Raw genomic sequence first — 18,172 nt, 5'->3', positions numbered from 1 at the left:
GGCGCCCAAAAAAATAAAACAACAACCTCTGGGTTCATGGCCTTGAGAGGGCGTCTGGTTCAGGTGTTAGCTAAGTTCTCTTAACTTCTACAGAACCGGCGCTTTTAGATATTGCCCCACAACGGACTACGTTTCCCAAGAGGCCACACAGGAGAGAGAGGCCCATGAAGTGCATTGTGGGAATTGTAGTCTCCTGGGTGACTACCCTCGTCCAATTCCGGGCTCTCGCTCCGATTCCGGGATGGTTAAACCAAGGAGCTTACCAATTAGCTGGGGCCATGTCGCTGAGGCCGTGGTCCAACCGAGACAGCCGGTGTGAGAATCGCGCATAGCGATTGGTCGAATCCTTGACCTAGGGGGCGGGGAAATTAGGTGGGCGGGGAGGGCCGCGACGATTGGGCGAGGCGTACGCGGCGGCGGGCGTGGATTGGCTGCCCGCTGGGACAGGGAGGTCTGGGAAGGGGTGGAGGAAGGAGACCAGAGCAGGAAGCCCAGCGGCCAGGCGGCGGCGGCGGAGGAGGAGGAGGCTGAGCTGGTGGTGGCCGAGGCGGAAGAGACAGCACCAGGGGGTGGCAGCGGCCCTTGGGAGCAGGATGCGGGTCTGGGTCGGGCTGACGCTGCTGCTCTGGGCAGTGCTGCTGGGCTCGGCCTTGGCGTCCTCGGGTCAGTATCCGCCCCCCTCGGACTGGAGGCCGGGAGCCACCGCCCCCCGCTCCGGCCTCCTTCCCGTGGCAGGGCCGTGGGGGCTCCAGCCTCGCCCTCGCCTGTCACTCACGGTCCTCTGTTGGGTTTGGGATGCCCGGGGCCAGAGTGTTTGTTGAGGGGAGCTTGCGAGGGAAGGAAGAGAAGGGTCCCCCCCGCCCAACACACTGCCCACGCCTCTCCTCACTTGACAAACTTGCACGACTCCTTAGGAAGGAGGACTGATTCGATGGGCGTGAACCCCGACAGCTTAGGGACCCACGACTGCCACGGGGATGCTGTGCTCCGTCGCTTTAGAAACTTCGCACAACCTGAGCTTGTCCCCTGGGCAGAGCCAGGTCCATCAAAAAAGCAGGATGTTGACAGTGTTTGGTTGGGTTTGCATGGCACCTCAGATGATCCTGTCTCTGTTTATTGAAAAAAAAAAAAACAACGAACGAAGGCTTTTGATCTGATCGTCCCTAGTCTGGTACCCCTTTTAAAGAAAAAATTCCTGAGAAAGGGTTTTTTGTTTTTGTTTTTTCACTGTGTCACAGGGTTTCTGAGCTGTGACCCATGTTTGCTGACGGTCATTTTTCAAGAAAAGAAAAAACTTGTTTTTTTTTTTTTCCATCAGTGTAACATGTATAGCCTCTAGATTTAACTTTTTTTTTTTGCATAAATAGATTCATGTGCCTTTGAATTGTTTTCCCAATTAGCTAATTTGTACCCTGGCTGTGGAAATTATCATTTCCCTTCTTTAATAGTTTAATCTGCCAACATCTGAAAACGTCTGTTTTGAGAGTGTTGGTAAAGAAGCACTTAGTGTTTCCAAGTGTTGGTAAAGAAAGAATTAGTACAGTAAAGCTTTTGAATTTTAATTGGTTTCAGTTAACGAAACAGCTGTTCCGTGGCTTTAAATTTTTTTGGAACAAGGCAGGGTATAAATGTCAACGCTTTTTTTTTTCCCCAACAGAAAATTTCCCAGATGGTTATTTGAATCCTCAAATTATCTGTCCTAGTTGTAAGTCAGTGTTGTAACGTCATTCTGCTTCTAAAATAAGAGATCTAAACCTAAAATTCTATCCATAATGTGGTGTAAGACACCGTTTCAAAAGCAACAAGCAAGCATATGCCAGTTCTTTACTGCCAACATCAAGCTTTAAAGTCTGCCCCCGCCTCCCCTTTTCTTGTTAATCTGTGTTCATGACCAGATCTTTAAAACTCGGTGTAACTCCTGAAGCACTGCTCGTAGTTATTTGATCAAAGGAAGTATGAAATCAGTGCAGTGAAGTCCCTGTGGTCCAGGAGCCACCTGCATCAGGGTTTGTCTTATGTGTTTGTTAAAAATGCAGTTTTAGGTCTGGAATGGGTTAGCAGATCTGTTTGTTTAACAAGCTGCACAAGTGATTCTTCACACTAAAGTGTAAGAAATAGTTAAGAACACAATGTGTATCCCTCTGAATTCAGTTTGCAGAATTTAAAGAAAAAGCATATAAACATTTTCCTGCATTTTCTTTTGACCAGATTTCACATATCCAAAGTGTCATTTCAGTGGAGATGATGACTGAAGAAGTCTTTTAATCAACAGTTGGGATTCCCAGTAGATTATAATAGAAGACTGTTAATAATAAAATTGTTAAATCTTTGGGTTGTGTTGATACAAGCAAAGGACTAGGTTCACAAAACGTCTGCTCTGATTTCCGTTATATTAAACTGCAGAAACATTTCTCTGGTAGAGGCTAAAGCCTTACTTAACTCGAACTAGAACAATGTTAGATGTGCATGCTGACATGAAGAGCAAATATGATAAGACACTTAAGTGAGATAGTTTTATAAATTGAGTACATGGACTTTCAGTTGGCTTTTTTATTCATTAAATAGCTTATTTATACAAGGTGTTGGCCTCATTTTTAGCTTAAAAAGTTTTGCTCCTATTTAAAAATGAGGTTCACAATTTAGTGTTGACTTAAAATGTTTGACTGTTAGCAGTTACCCGGGGTGAGTCGCATTTTTGCCAGGTAGAATTTGATCAGCCAGCAAAGGGAATCTTGGTCCTGTCGTGGTTAGTAGCTATTATCTAATAACTTACCTTGAAGCTGTGTAAAAATTTTGTACTTTTATTATAAACATTTTCTTTTCCTTCTGAATAAATAAATTTAAAGAAGGAGATTTAAAAGATATTTCTCCTTCAATTTCTCCAGATTGTAATGAAACATGCTTTAACTTCTCACATGTTTTCTTGATTTTGACAGGAAGTGGCTTACTGGTTAAAATAGTTTACTGTTCGTTTCTGGTTTTGTTTGTTTTTTTAATGCCAAATAATAATATGGAGTCTTGTGAATTAGGTCCACTGCTAGGTATTTCAGGTAATAGTCACGCCATATATTTCAGATTGCAAAATATGTTTCCTTTCACTCTCCTTTGTTCCTTAAAACTTTATCGAGAGTCAACAGGGCAGGTGATGTTCTTCCCTTTGACACTTGGGATAAGAAGCTGAGCAGGCTTGCCGCGTTGAACCGCGTGTGTAACACTGACATGCCATGAAGCCAGGTTTTGAGCCTAGTTGCCAGGCCTTGGATTTGGAGTAGTTAAGAATCAACAGTATCCTAGGATCTGCACAGATTCAGTGGCAAATCCGAAAACAGGATGTCTGGTCTCTTTTCACTAAACTTTCCAGACTTTCTGTGTTTAAAAGTGTATCCGTCTGTCTGTTTAATCTACATGACAATTAGAAGATGAATTTGTAGTGACCACTTTCCCTTGAAAGATGATCCTTGATACTAAGCAGTTTTGTTAACTAATATAATAAAACTGAAAATTGGTCTTTCTCAAAGCAGGGGATATGATTACCAAAGTAATGTAAACCATGATATTTGGATACAGTACTGTTGAGTGAGAAATCCTTAACTCTTCACTGTATCCTTTTTGCATTTTTCTTCTTGCTTGATATATGTAATCTGTTAAAAGCACTACTGTATTCTTTTTATTTATATGTAACTTCAGTATTTTTCATCCTTACCTGACTGCCTATCAGAAGTTTCTAGGTTATGAGAAACTTATTTGTAAAGTATTATGTGAATGGACCTATTAGTTTGACAAAGAAAATAGCTGATGCTTTCAGATTACCATCTGGAGTAGGCTTTCCCAGTTTAGTAAGTGAGAATTTTCTTAATTTGCCAGTAACCCGAGTATATATTCCTGGTTTGTTAGAAGAGAAAGAGAAGCATGATGCAATTCGTATGAAATACCCTGATGTCACAAGTTTCCATGTCTCTGGGAGTTCAAAAACATACCCTGCTACTCTGATGCCTAACAGCTTGTAGTGTCTCAAATATACATTTTTTATAATTTATTTATAGGCATCTATATTATTTACCTATTAGCTACATACATGACCTGTTGTAGCAAGGTACTCAGCTAGGTGGTTAATGATTTAAGAGTTCTGACTAATAGAATAAGTTTCAGAATTTGGGGGTATACCCTATACATTTCACATTTAATATCTGCCCTTGATATATTAACTAGTTAAAATTTGTGACTAATTAAATACATTCACACATACAATGTAGTTGTGTAATAGAGGTGAATTTTTTTTCCTTTTTCCAAAGATTTGCTGAAAATGGACTTTGAACCATATGTTAGAACTTGGGCTTTGGGTAATACTTGTGAAGAAGTGAGCCTAAAGAATGACTGTTTATTAATTGACATCACTACCCATAAACCTAAAAGTTATAGGCCCTATGGGACTGATATATGCTGTTCTCCTCTTTTCCCCACCCACCAGAAATAAAATATTTGGAAGGTAATCTAAAAGTAGTGAATGTGAAAATAATGATCATTTAAGTTTTCTTTGAATTAATAGCACCTTTATATGTGGCAGAACCTCACCACTAGACCGATTTCTGAAATATTCAACGGAGACAAAACCTGAAATAGAGTTGAGTATTTGGTACATAATGAGTTTCTTATACTTCTTAAAGTTTAGTTCAGTGCTTTGCTAACACAAACTCCAAAACATGTTTTTGCTGTACTTTGAAGAGTTACAAGTTACCAATAATATTTAGGTTATAATCATATGAAGTAAAGGTAAATGGCAACCATAGCACCACATTTTCTAGTAAAAATCACATAGTTTATAGCATTTTTGCCTATGGTTAATTTCTCACATAACTTGTGGAGCTGGCAGTACTGAAGTGAGTAAGAAGGAAATTTAAAGATCATCTGACACTTGTTTTTTTAATTGGAATACAAAGATCAAATATTTGCGAATGGCCAGTTGGGTTGCTGAAAGTGTTTATATAAGGCAGTAAAAAGAATAACAAGCAGCTAGAATAGAATTAACAGAGAAATACAGAGAGAATAACAAGTAATCTTAATCTAATCTGACAAAGCCAAAACAGCTAATATGAATTTGGAAGAAAGATACAAGTAGTGATTGGATTTATTGTTAATTTAATATAGGCTATTGATTTCCTAATAATTAGATCTCATGTGAATGGATACATGACAGTGTGATGTTATCTGGTTATATCTTTAGTGAAGTCAAACACAGATCCTAACTGTCTTTGGCAACTCCGCTAATCATTCTCGATGTCCATCTTTAGTAGTCTTGAAAGTGAAGTGAAGTTGCTCAGTTGTATCCGACTCTTTGCAACCCCGTGGACTGTAGCCCACCAGGCTCCTCCGTCCATGGGATTCTCCAGGCAAGAATACTGGAGTGGGTTGCCATTTCCTTCTCCAGAGGATCTTCCCAACCCAGGGATCAAAACCAGGTCTCCCGCATTGCAGGCAGACGCTTTAACCTCTGAGCCACCAGGGAAGCCCATTAGTGAAAGTGGTCTTAGTGAATACTAAAATGCTAGTCATCACTAAAATAAGCTACAGTAACTTCAGATTCTGAGCAGAGGAAAAGAAGGAGTGGAATCCCAAACCACACAATGAGGGCTCTATTTTTATAAATTTAGTAACTCATGCTCAATAGTGGACTAACTGTATACAAAAGAACTGGATGGTATCTGAAGAAATACCTGGTTTTGGTGGTGGTGTTCTTGGTCTTCCTGTCTGTGTAACAGATGAAGCTACTGTCCTTCCTGGATAAAGAGGAAGAAATACCACCCCCAACACCCCTTTTTCCTTTCACTTAGTTTTTTCTGAACAGTTGTTGAATACAACAAATTTTTAAATAATTCTAGATTATCCAGTGTCTGATTATTATTTATTATACTTATCAACTGCTTTCACTTAGTAATACCTGTGATTGCCAAACAAGAAAGACGACTAAATTGTCTTAAAATTTCTTTACAGATGAAGAGGGCAACCAGGATGAATCCGTAGATTCCAAGGTGTGTACTCAGATTTGCATTGACCAGTGTTTGATGCCCAATTTAAAAGCATGAATTATGTATCTTAGAAAGGATATGAAATCTGCATCTTATGAGGAACAGAATTGGATTTCAAAAAGAAAAAGATAGCTAGCATCATTACTAATTCTTCTGGGGGCAGGGAAGGGTGGAAATCACTGACCTGTTGGAGTGCTCAGTCACTCAGTCACATCCGACTCTTTGTGACCCCATGGACTCTAGTCCACCAGGCTCATCTGTCCATGGAATTTTCCTGGCCAGAATACTGGAGGGGGTTGCCATTTCCTCCTCCAGAGGATCTTCCCACCCTGGGATTGAACCTGCATCTCCTGTGGCATCTGCATTGGCAGGTGGATTCTTTACCACTGAGCCACCTGGGAAGCCCCCAGAGAATAATAAATATTTCTGTTAAGAGTGTTGGTTACTAGGTTTAATTTCAACTTAAATGTGTATGTATCTGTGTGTTGAAGAGCCTTAAGGTAGTTATGTTTTACTGCCTAATGAGAGATTGATTTTATTCATTTTTTTTAGTTTTTTAATTTGAAGATTTAACCTCTGTCATTGTTTCCACTTATATAAGTTCTTTAAAAACAAAATCTATTAATGCCCTTAAATTGATTGGTTGAATGAATGAGGTTGATTATTGCCTATTCAAAGAGACCAGTCACAGATGATCCCTGATCTCTAGACTAGGAGGAATGCAGGTAAGAAACAGGAAGTTGTACAGGGCTGTCATACTGGGAAGTATGAGATATACTGGGAGTAAGGAGGGGAACCAAGACTTAAGGGATTTAAGAAAGGCTTCTTGCGGGGGAGGTAACATCCAAGTTGAAATCCGCACAATCAGGTTTAGGCAGGTGACGAGGGCACATGATAGGCAGATAACCAAAATCTAAAGAGGCAAGTAAGTAGGACACGTTCAAGGAGCTGAAGGAGCTATGTCTGGATTAGTGAAAGTAATGGTCAGATTAGATTGGAAGGAGTCTGATTACTATTGGTAACTGAAAATACTTTATATTCTCAGACTTCTGTGCCGTCAGATGAGTCGGTAGAGAACCATAGCCCAGCAAGCAGAGTAATCGCTGGTCAGATATTCCTTGATTCAGAAGAGTCCGAATTGGAATCACCTCCTCAAGAAGAGGAAGGCAACCTCAGAAGCCAAGAAGGGGAAAGCATTGCAGAAGAAATCAGCTTTCTAGAATCTCCAAATCCAGAAAACAAGGACTATGAAGAGCTGACGAAAGTACGGAAACCAGGTAGTCGACATTTTGTTTGCTTTTGTCTGATTTAGCAAGGAGGCAACTGAAATTTTAAAGCTAGTGTAGAGGGTGTAGAAGTCCTGTTTTACTGATTATTCATCACATATAATGTGTAGAGTATAATTTTACAGGGTGTGTTACATAAGCTGAATTTGACAGTCAGTATTGCACTTGTGTTTTATTAATATTCAGAACTTCAGTATGTAATAATCCATCAGTTCGGTTCAGTCGCTCAGTCGTGTCCAACTCTTTGTGACCCCATGAGTCACAACATGCCAGGCCTCCCTGTCCATCTCCAACTCCCGAAGTTCACCCAAACTCATGTGCATCGAGTCAGTGATGCCATCCAGCCATCTCATCCTCTGTCGTCCCCCTTCTCCTCCTGCCCTCAATCTTTCCCAGCATCAGGGTCTTTTCAGATAAGTCAGCTCTTCACATGAGGTGGCCAAAGTATTGGAGTTTCAGCTTTAGCATCAGTCCTTCCAATGAACACACAGAACTGGTATCCTTTAGGATGGACTGGTTGGATCTCCTTGCAGTCCAGGGGACTCTCAAGAGTCTTCTCCAGTGCCACAGTTCAAAAGCATCAATTCTTTGGTGCTCAGCTTTCTTCACAGTCTCATGACCACTGGAAAAACCATAGCCTTGACTAGATGGACCTTTGTTGGCAAAGTAATATCTCTGCTTTTGAATATGCTATCTAGGTTGGTCATAACTTTCCTTCCAAGGAGTAAGCATCTTTTAATGTCATGGCTGCAATCACCATCTGCAGTGATTTTAGAGCCCCAGAAAATAAAGTCTGACACTGTTTCCACTGTTTCCCCATCTATTTCCCATGAACTGATGGGACCTGATGCCATGATCTTCGTTTTCTGAATGTTGAGCTTTAAGCCAGCTTTTTCACTCTCCTCTTTCACTTGCATCAAGAGGCTTTTGAGTTCCTCTTCACTTTCTGCCCTAAGAGTGGTGTCATCTGCATATCCGAGGTTATTGATATTTCTCCCAGCAATCTTGATTCCAGCTGTGCTTCTTCCAGCCCAGCGTTTCTCATGATGTACTCTGCATAGAAGTTAAATAAGCAGGGTGGTACACTAAATAGAAACTCAGACAGGGAGGGTTGTCTAATGTTCTGCTTTGGTTACTTTCAGAACTGTGTTAGGATTTTCACTACAGTAATCTTTTCAGTCATCCTGGATTATTTGATTTAGGTGTTTATCCCTCTCTAGTTGAAGCCTACATAAAAACTTTAATCCAATTCTAATTTTCACTTTCTTGACACTGTAATTTTTTAATTTACGACTTGCTCTTTCTCACAATAGTGTGCTAAATAACCTGTTCTTCTAAAAATTCACTGTTAATGTGTCCCTGCTGCCCTGTCCCACCCCCCTTCTGTCATTTAGTTCATCATTTCAAAGATCAGCAACATTTGCGCTTACTCTGTTAGCAGGCAGTCTCGAGAACTGGTCCAGATTTGACCTTTTAAAAATACAGTTTATTGCAAATATACAAAAAGAGAAACCACTGTTTAAAAATTAAAAGTACCTTAATCCCATCAATTAGAAGTAACAGCCGTTAACATAATGGAGACTCTTTCAGGCTTTTTTCTAGATGTTTGGTTTTAAGACTAAATTGGTTCAGAATGTGTATACTGTTTTACAGCCTGCATTTGCACATAACAGTTAATCTTGAACGTTTCCCCATATTATTTAACATTCTTTTACAATTTGACGGTTAATGCCTATAAATATTTTTTCATGTAAATGTACCGTAACAGTATTTTTTTTTAATGTTTGAAAGTTTCCTTCAGATCAGGTCAGTCGCTCAGTCATGTCCGACTCTTTGCACCCCATGAATCACAGCACGCCAGGCCTCCCTGTCCATCACCATCTCCCGGAGTTCACTCAGACTCACGTCCATCGAGTCAGTGATGCCATCCAGCCATCTCATCCTCTGTCGTCCCCTTCTCCTCCTGCCCCCAATCCCTCCCAGCATCAGTCTTTTCCAATGAGTCAACTCTTCGCATGAGGTGGCCAAAGTACTGGAGTTTCAGCTTTAGCATTATTCCTTCCAAAGAAATCCCAGGGCTGCTCTCCTTCAGAATGGACTGGTTGGATCTCCTTGCAGTCCAAGGGACTCTCAAGAGTCTTCTCCAACACCACAGTTCAAAAGCATCAATTCTTTGGTGCTCAGCCTTCTTCACAGTCCCAACTCTCACATCCATACATGAACACAGGAAAAACCATAGCCTTGACTAGATGGACCTTTGTTGGCAAAGTAATGTCTCTGCTTTTGAACATGCTATCTAGGTTGGTCATAACCTTCCTTCCAAGGAGTAAGCGTCTTTTAATTTCATGGCTGCAGTCACCATCTGTAGTGATTTTAGAGCCCAGAAAAATAAAGTCTGACACTGTTTCCACTGTTTCCCCATCTATTTCCCATGAAGTGGTGGGACCGGATGCCATGATCTTCGTTTTCTGAACATTGAGCTTTAAGCCAACTTTTTCACTCTCCACTGTCACTTTCATCAAGAGGCTTTTGAGTTCCTCTTTCTGCCATAAGGGTGGTGTCATCTGCATATCTGAGCTTATTGATATTTCTCCCGGCAATCTTGATTCCAGCTTGTGTTTCTTCCAGTCTAGCGTTTCTCATGATGTACTCTGCATATAAGTTAAATAAACAGGATGACAATATACAGCCTTGATGAACTCCATTTCCTATTTGGAACCAGTCTGTTGTTCCATGTGCAGTTCTAACTGTTGCTTCCTGACCTGCATATAGATTTCTCAAGAGGCAGATCAGGTGGTCTGGTATTCCCATCTCTTTCAGAATTTTCCACAGTTTATTGTGATCCACACAGTCAAAGGCTTTGGCATCGTCAATAAAGCAGAAATAGATGCTTTTCTGGAACTCTCTTGCTTTTTCTATGATCCAGCAGACGTTGGCAATTTGATCTCTGGTTCCTCTGCCTTTTCTAAAACCAGCTTGAACATCAGGAAGTTCACGGTTCACATATTGCTGAAGCCTGGCTTGGAGAATTTTGAGCATTGCTTTACTAGCATGTGCAGTAGTTTGAGCATTCTTTGGCATTGCCTTTCCTTGGGATTGGAAAGAAAACACCTTTTCCAGTCCTGTGGCCACTGCTGAGTTTTCCAAATTTGCTGGCATATTGAGTGCAGCACTTTCACAGCATCATCTTTCAGGATTTGGAATAGTTCAACTGGAATTCCATCACCTCCACTAGCTTTGTTCGTAGTGATGCTTTCTAAGGCCCACTTGACTTCACATTCCAAGATGTCTGGCTCTAGGTCAGTGATCACAGCATCGTGATTATCTGGGTCGTGAAGATCTTTTTTGTACAGTTCTTCTGTGTATTCTTGCCATCTCTTCTTAATATCTTCTGCTTCTGTTAGGTCCATACCATTTCTGTCCTTTATCAAGCTCATCTTTGCATGAAATGTTCCTTTGGTATCTCTGATTTTCTTGAAGAGATCCCTAGTTTTTCCCATTCTGTTGTTTTCCTCTATTTCTTTGCATTGATTGCTGAAGAAGGCTTTTTTATCTCTTCTTGCTATTTTTTGGAACTCTGCATTCAGTTGTTTATATCTTTCCTTTTCTCCTTTGCTTTTCGCTTCTCTTCTTTTCACAGCTATTTGTAAGGCCTCCCCAGACAGCCATTTTGCTTTTTTGCACTTCTTTTCTATGGGAATGGAAAGTTTCCTTAGAGTTGTTAAAAGTAAACTTTGAAAGTAAAATATAAAATTTTAAGACATTTTTGAGTCATATTGCTAAGTTGTGCAGAAAAATAAGTCTCTTTAGTTTCTTTGAAACCACTCCTTTTCTTCTCCCTCAGTCAGATATGTATTACCATTTTTAAGTTTTTGCCAAATATTTATTTTCATTGCTTTCTTTTTTATCAGGGAGACTTCCCAACAAGTACACAAGTAGAGCGTGTACTGAGCCCGGTGTGCCCAGCGTCCCCAGCTTCAGCAGCCGTCAGCGCTCTTGTACTCGTTGTGTCTTTGCTACTCCATGTCCACTTACTCTCTTTTTCTCCTGGAGTATTAAGCAAATTCCACACTGTTTTACCTGCGTACATATCTCTAAAAGTAAGAATTTTTTTTTTAACAAAACAAAAATGACAGGTGTTAAAACACTCACAGGATTATCTGTTATTCCTGTTCCTATCACCCGACACCCAGATTCTGCTCTGTTTTCCCAGTTGTTTCCAGTGTCTTCTTGGAATTGGTGTCTTTCAGTCAGGATCCACACTAAGAGCTTAGATCTCTCTTATTCTGCAACGGTCTCCCTCCCTGTTTTCAAGTGCTATTTTACTTGCTAAAGAAAGAATGTCCTTTGTGCTATAGGATTTCCCGCATTCTAGATCTAGTGGATCATATTATGTAACGTAATCGAACTTATTCCACTATCTGCTGTCTGGTCTGTGAACTAGAAGTTCAGTCCAAAGTCTTGGGTAGATTTAGTCGTGTGTGTGTGTGTGTGATTTAATATATGTTTATGTTATGAAATGACTACCAGAAATTTAGTTAACATCCATTACCACATAGTTAAAATTCTTTTTCTTGTGAAGAAAACTTTAAAGATCTACTCTCTCAGCAACTTACAGATATACAGTATTGTTAACTATACTCAATGTGTTGTATATCTTTGAAGTCAGTTTTTTAATTTATTATTTTTTATCTAGAATCTTTTTTATTTTTTAAATTATGAAAGTATGATTACATATTTACAGGAGACTTAGGAAATACAGAACAAAGTTACATATAGTTCCACTATTTTTTCCAGTAGATAAATTGAGATTTTTTAGTAGAAATCTCAATATAAAACTCAAAAAATAACAATAAATATACAGAAAAGTAGAAGGATATTGTAGACCTGAAAAGCACCATGAACTAATTCAACATAATTAAGATTTTTGTAATTTCACACAACAGTAGGATACAGATTCTGTTCAAGTTCCCGTATACTGTAAACTAGGAGACACGGGAACATATCCAGCGACATGAAACACAGTGCACACATTTCATGGTCTAAAGGTATTGCAACCATATAGAGTCTGTTCTCTGATCTCTGTGAAACTGTTTTTAACTGATAATATTCATAGATATGTCGCACACTTGCCATTGCATTACCTGGGAGGGATGTAGTATTTGTCCCACTTCAGGGATTTGTCAGCAGGGTTGGGTGTTGTCAGCTGATCCAGCCATTGGAAGCTTCCTCACTGACCTTTCACCCAGAGGTTTTGAGAACCATTGCATTCTTTGTATGGATCCATTTTTTTCAGTGGGAGTTGCAGAATATGGTTTTCTAACTTATTCCTTCTGCATTTGTTATCTGGGATTCTTTCATAAAGAACTCTTCCTCATCAACTATTTGGTTACCCAGAAATATAGTCCATACAGTAGGATAAATGCTCGATTCTTTCCCCTGCTGCTGCTGCTGCTAAGTCGCTTCAGTCGTGTCCGACTCTGTGCGACCCCATAGACGGCAGCTCACCAGGCTCCCCCGTCCCTGGGATTCTCCAGGCAAGAACACTGGAGTGGGTTGCCATTTCCCTCTCCAGTGCAAGAAAGTGAAAAGTGAAAGTGAAGTCGCTCAGTCGTGTCCGACTTTTCACGACCCCATGGACTACAGCCCACCAGGCTCCTCCATCCATGGGTTTTCCAGGCAAGAGTACTGGAGTGGGTTGCCATTGCCTTCTCCGTCTTTCCCCTGAAATATTTTCAAATAATGATTTGGTAGCCTGCTGCTGCTGCTGCTGCTAAGTCACTTCAGTTGTGTCCAACTCTGTACGACCCTATAGACGGCCTCCTACCAGGTTCCTCTGTCTCTGGGATTCTCCAGGCAAGAACACTGGAGTGGGTTGCCATTTCCTTCTCCAATGCATGAAAGTGAAAAGAGAAAGTGAAGTTGCTCAGTCTTAGCGACCTCGTGGACTGCAGCCTACCAGGCTCCTCCGTCCATGGGATTTTCCAGGCAAGAGTACTGGAGTGGGTTGCCGTTGCCTTCTCTGGATTTGGTACCCTAGCAACCTGCAAAAGAGACCTGTGAATATGTTTTCATTTCTGTTTGTTTTGCTTTGCTTTTGAGCATCATTAGAAATCCATGGGTTTTATATATCTATGCATTACTCTTTTGTAATCATTCTTTCTTATTGTTTACATTTTTCCATTTTTGGCTATTGAGAGTCCCTTTAAGTTTATTCCTTTGTGCTTTTGACTAATTGTAGGTAACTTTTAAAGTTTTTTTCTTTTTAGGCGGCACAAAATGTCCCAAATTCACCTTATGTGTTTCCTGACCTAAAAATGAATCTCAGCCTTCCTTTTAGTGGGAAATTTGTTTATTTTGGAGAGAATAATGTAGACACCAAGGATATGCATTGCAGCTGCGTTACCATTACTAATAGGCTTTTTCTGGTGAAAGGCTTAGGAAATATAACATTCATATTGATTTTTTTCCAGTTCAGATTAAATATTACAGGTGAGATAACAAACGATCAGACTGACAAATTGAGTTCATAAGAATCCAAGATCCTACCTACTGTCCGACTTTACTAATATTTTCATAGATGTGACTATCACAAGACACAAGTCACAGGTCTTAGGCCACCAGAGCCGCTCCCAGGTCCTGTCTTGCCTCATTTAAGATGTGCCCTGGCTGATTTTCACATGCGATTTTAACTTACAACGGCTTTGACCGATGCTGTGGAGTGTCAGCCCCACAGTAGGGAGCTGTTTCGGTTATCAGACATCTTCAGGGTATTCCCTGATAACTGCATGACTTGTGTGGTGTTCTCTAGGAAGTTGTGCCTGGTAAATACTGACATCCTGGGTCTCCACACAGTGAGCAGTCTGATCACACCAGCTGCAGCCGGCTACAGTGCACAAGTAGGGGCGCTCCCGGTGGTAACGGGAAGGCCTCTTGGCGTGTTTCTTAGATGATTTGACCCCACCGCTCGCTGTCTGTTTCTCAGACAGTGAAAGGAGAGAATGGATTTCAGGGCTGCCAGGATTTCTACCTGTCAGGATCTTTGCTTCTTTATTTTTATGTTGGGGTCTCCTTGCCCTGGTGCTGGTATCTAACAATATGTATGTTATCTTCAATCAGACAAGCAAACAAAGTATATATCATTTCAAAATAACAATGGCAACCGTACCGCTAACAGTAAGGTCACTGAATGTCATTTTAAGATTTCGTTGTGGTTCTTTTTGTTCTTGGTGTATATTTTACTAGTGATTTGTAACATGATGTGTTTTAAAATCACTTCAGTAATGCTGTGTGTGGTCATACCAAGAACTTTTTAAACATTTAGATCGTTCAGCTTTCAGTAATTGTTTTTTTCTTTTCATTCACGCTTGTTTTTAATGTGTTCTCAGTACGTGAGAGGACTTACGTACGTACACGAAACTTGCGTTGTGTCTGCATGGCTTGGTGTGTGCGTGTGGTCGCAGTTGCATTAGAACTGGGTTATATGACAGTTAACTTCCAGACTTGCTTCCTCTGGCAGCCTCTCATCCATGTCTCTGCCATACTGATCTTCCTAAAACCCAAATGTGATCCTGTCACTTCGCTGTTTACAACTCCCATTAGCTCCCATTCACCTGTGAAATGAAGTCCTTGCTCCCAGGGTGACTGACAGAGCCTCTCTATGCGCGTGGCCGCCACCTTCTGTGGCTTCATCTCCCGAACCTTCCCCTCCATGTGCCTTTTTCCAAGGAGACTAAGCCCATCACCCTTCTTCAGAGGTGTGTGCCTCTGGGCCTTTGTACAAATTCGCCCCACCGCTTGGGATTCCTTGCTCAACTCCTTGCCCAGATCCATGTGTCACATTTCTGCTCATCTTGAAAGCCAAACTTAGGCTTCTCTTTTCTGAAGCAGTTCCTGAGGGTAGCTAAGAGTCTCTTGTGTGTAAAGACTTCCTATCCAGTGCTCCCATTTGCACTCTCCCGCTGAGGTCAGTTATCTAACAGCAGCCAGACTGGTCTTCCTTCCTTTTCACAAGCCACAGGTGGCTTCCTGCCACGTTGAGAATAAAATCCAAACAAGGCTTTGAATGATCAGGCCCCTCCTGTCTGACCTCATCTTCTGTCACTCACGTGACACAGTCACACTTGCCTTCTGCTGCGTGTTGAACCTTTCACACTTAATTCACAGCTGTCAGGGATCCCTAAGACTACACCCCTGGGCTTGATGATTCTCTGGAGAGACTCAACAGGACTCAGCATATAGTCATACCTACAGCCATAGTTTATTACAGAAAAAGAATACAAAGCAAAATCAGCAAAGGGAAGGGTGCACAGAGTGAGTCTGGGGAAGCCAGACACAAGTTGCAGGGGTCCTCCCCCAGGGGAGTCACACGGGACGTGTTTAATTTCCCTTCAAGGAGCTGTGACCACACGTGTGAAGTGTCAGGGAAAGCGTTAGAGGCCCAGGACCCGGAGTTTCTACAGGGGCCGGGTCACTTAAGTGCTCCATGCCTCGCGTTCACCCAGAAGGGAAGCAGGTGTTCAGCATAAGCATGTTGTTTATACAGCTGGGGTGAGTTGCTGGTAACTGTGAGGGTGGTGGGAACCCTTCCATGATCTTAAGTTCTCAGACACGAGCCAAGGGCCGGCCTGGTAAACAGGCCTTTTCAAGGATAGAACTTCAGGCCTGCCGCGCTCACTCTTCTCTGTGTCCCCGCAGACCCCCTTGGTCACTGGCCAGGTTGTCTTTACAGCAAAATTATTATCAGTGTGACCCAGACAGCAAGAATAAGGAGACCCCCTGCAGTATTGATTTCAGCTGTGTTCTTTAACATGTTTTAGCCAACTGAGAAATCCCATTAATCGTAAAGATCTCCCTTGGAAAGGCGGGTTAGCACCCTCCTCAAGTTTCTGTATCAGCCTTTTTTACCTGACTCTAGGCATCAGTTTCCTGGTGGCCCAGTGGTAAAGAATCCACCTGCCAATGCAGGAGACATGGGTTCAATCCCTGGGAAAGATCCCGTAGAGAAGGAAATGGCAACCAGGAATTGCCAGTATTCTTGCCTGGAAAATCCCATGGACAGAGAAGCCTGGTGGGCCACAGTCCATGGGATCGCAAAAGAGTTAAACATGACTGAGCAACTAAACACCACCAGCAGCATGAGTTCAGGCCAAGTACAAGTCTGGCCAGTAAGTTGAAGCTGGCTTGAAAGCCTTCTAGGGCTGAGGCAGTGTCGTGATAGTCAGGGCGCACATACAGAAGTCCCATCCCAGAAGAAATTGCCGGGATTCCCACGGAATCCCAAAAAAACAGTTTATGATCGCCGGGCACCCAGAACAAGACGTTAACTAGCAGTATGATAGACAGGGAGTTCTGGCGTGCTGTGGTCCATGGGGTCGCGAAGAGTCGGACACGACTGAGCGACTGAACTGACTAACGATGCAGCTGCCCACGTGGGTTTCTTGTCCTGAGTTCCCGGTCCATCCCAGGTCATTTAAGTTCAGTGCTTGGTTTCCAAGGGACCGCCAGTCAGTTCCCTAGAGTTTTGTTGTCTGTGACGACAGTTGGTCCACCTCACGAGTGTGATCGACATCTGGAGGTCTTCTGCGTGGAAAGTGCAGCGCCTGGGTCAGCCCCTCTGCCGCTCAGCAGCCCTGCCAGGTGTGATTGTAGGCTGAGTCTGAATTCACAGCACTCTCAACAGCTTGCAAGAGGGGCCCAGAGGGTGTTCCTTCACGAAGAGGAAGACACTTCCAGAAATAGCTTCGAAAGGCAAGGATCGTAGCGCCCCACCCCTCCCCTGTGCCTTTCCAGGTGCAGGGGCTCTGGCTCGTTTTCCTGGGTGGTTACAAAATCCGTGCTTCCATTCAGCAGTCATTTTATGTTTTCTGGTCATGCCCTACTCTCGTCCTGACCTTCCGTCTGGAGGGATTGTGGGAAAGAGGTGGCGAAACATCTTCCTAGAAATACCCCTTTAAGGACTTCCCTGGGGGTCCAGTGGTTAAGACACCACCCTTCCATCGCAGGGGACTTGGGTTCGATCCCTGGTCGGGGAAGATCCTACTTGCCACATGGCATTACCAAAAAAAAAAAAAAAAACACTGTTAATATAGCCGAACCAGAAAAATACCAAATGCACAGATTGGTCAGGACAAAACTCCTGAATTTCCAAAAAAAAAAAAAAAATTAAAAATGGTTTTATGTAACCCCCCAGCCCTTTCACCCTGTGAACATCACTTCCCCAGTGACCAGCCTAGAAAAGACCGGTCCCTTTCTGAGGACGGCTGCATTGGCTAATCAGATTGCACTAAGGCGTACGCCACAGCCGGAGAGAGTGAGGGAGGCAAAGTCAGACATCAGTCCGTCATCTTGAACAGCCCAGGGAAGTTGACCTCTGCTAGACATGCTCCGGAGGGCGTCGGAGTTGACTCAGCCAGTCCAGAGTGATCAGAGGCCACCGTTGGTGTAATGTCCCTTCTCCCCAGTTACAGCTTGCGGCTCCAGCCACAAGTTAAGAATGTAAGTCAGGCTCTGTATTGGAACCATACAGGCTCTACCTGCAGCTTGATTTTGGATGGTCCCATCAAAGATCAAAGTCCTTTCCTGTGGGCCTTTGTAGGGGACCCAGACAGTCCAGCCAAGCAGCCGTGATGCACTGCAGAGAGGCGGCCTGATGCTCAGAGGCCAGAGGGCCTGAGCTGTGTTTACGAGCCAGCCATGCCGGCTTTCAGTTCAGCCCCGGCTCCCATTGAGGCTGGACGCTTATACCAGACGTGTGGGGCCTTAGCTTAGAATCAAGTCCAGGTAGTTAGGATCTGTGAATTCAGGAGTTTTCAAAAAAAAAGGTAGAGGCTTTTCTTCAGTAGCAAAGCCTAGATGCTACAG

General features: G+C 42.5%; 1 protein-coding gene across 1 annotated transcript in view; it reads left to right on the top strand.

Annotated features, from left to right (window-relative positions):
* The first annotated feature begins 461 nt into the window (after nt 1–461).
* The window catches only part of SEL1L (SEL1L adaptor subunit of SYVN1 ubiquitin ligase), a 64,836-nt gene continuing 47,125 nt past the window's right edge, over nt 462–18,172 (top strand). Inside the window, exons 1-3 of the mRNA XM_061429620.1 lie at nt 462–663; nt 5,989–6,026; nt 7,069–7,300. Of these exons, the coding sequence (XP_061285604.1) occupies nt 594–663; nt 5,989–6,026; nt 7,069–7,300 (340 nt within the window). The 5' untranslated portion in view covers nt 462–593. The remainder of the gene's footprint in view (nt 664–5,988; nt 6,027–7,068; nt 7,301–18,172) is intronic.

This window comes from Bos javanicus, chromosome 10 (assembly GCF_032452875.1).
Source record: "Bos javanicus breed banteng chromosome 10, ARS-OSU_banteng_1.0, whole genome shotgun sequence".
In the NCBI taxonomy this organism is placed as follows: domain Eukaryota; kingdom Metazoa; phylum Chordata; class Mammalia; order Artiodactyla; family Bovidae; genus Bos; species Bos javanicus.
Note: the sequence above shows the minus strand (reverse complement) of the source record. Positions and strands in the feature narration are given on the sequence as shown.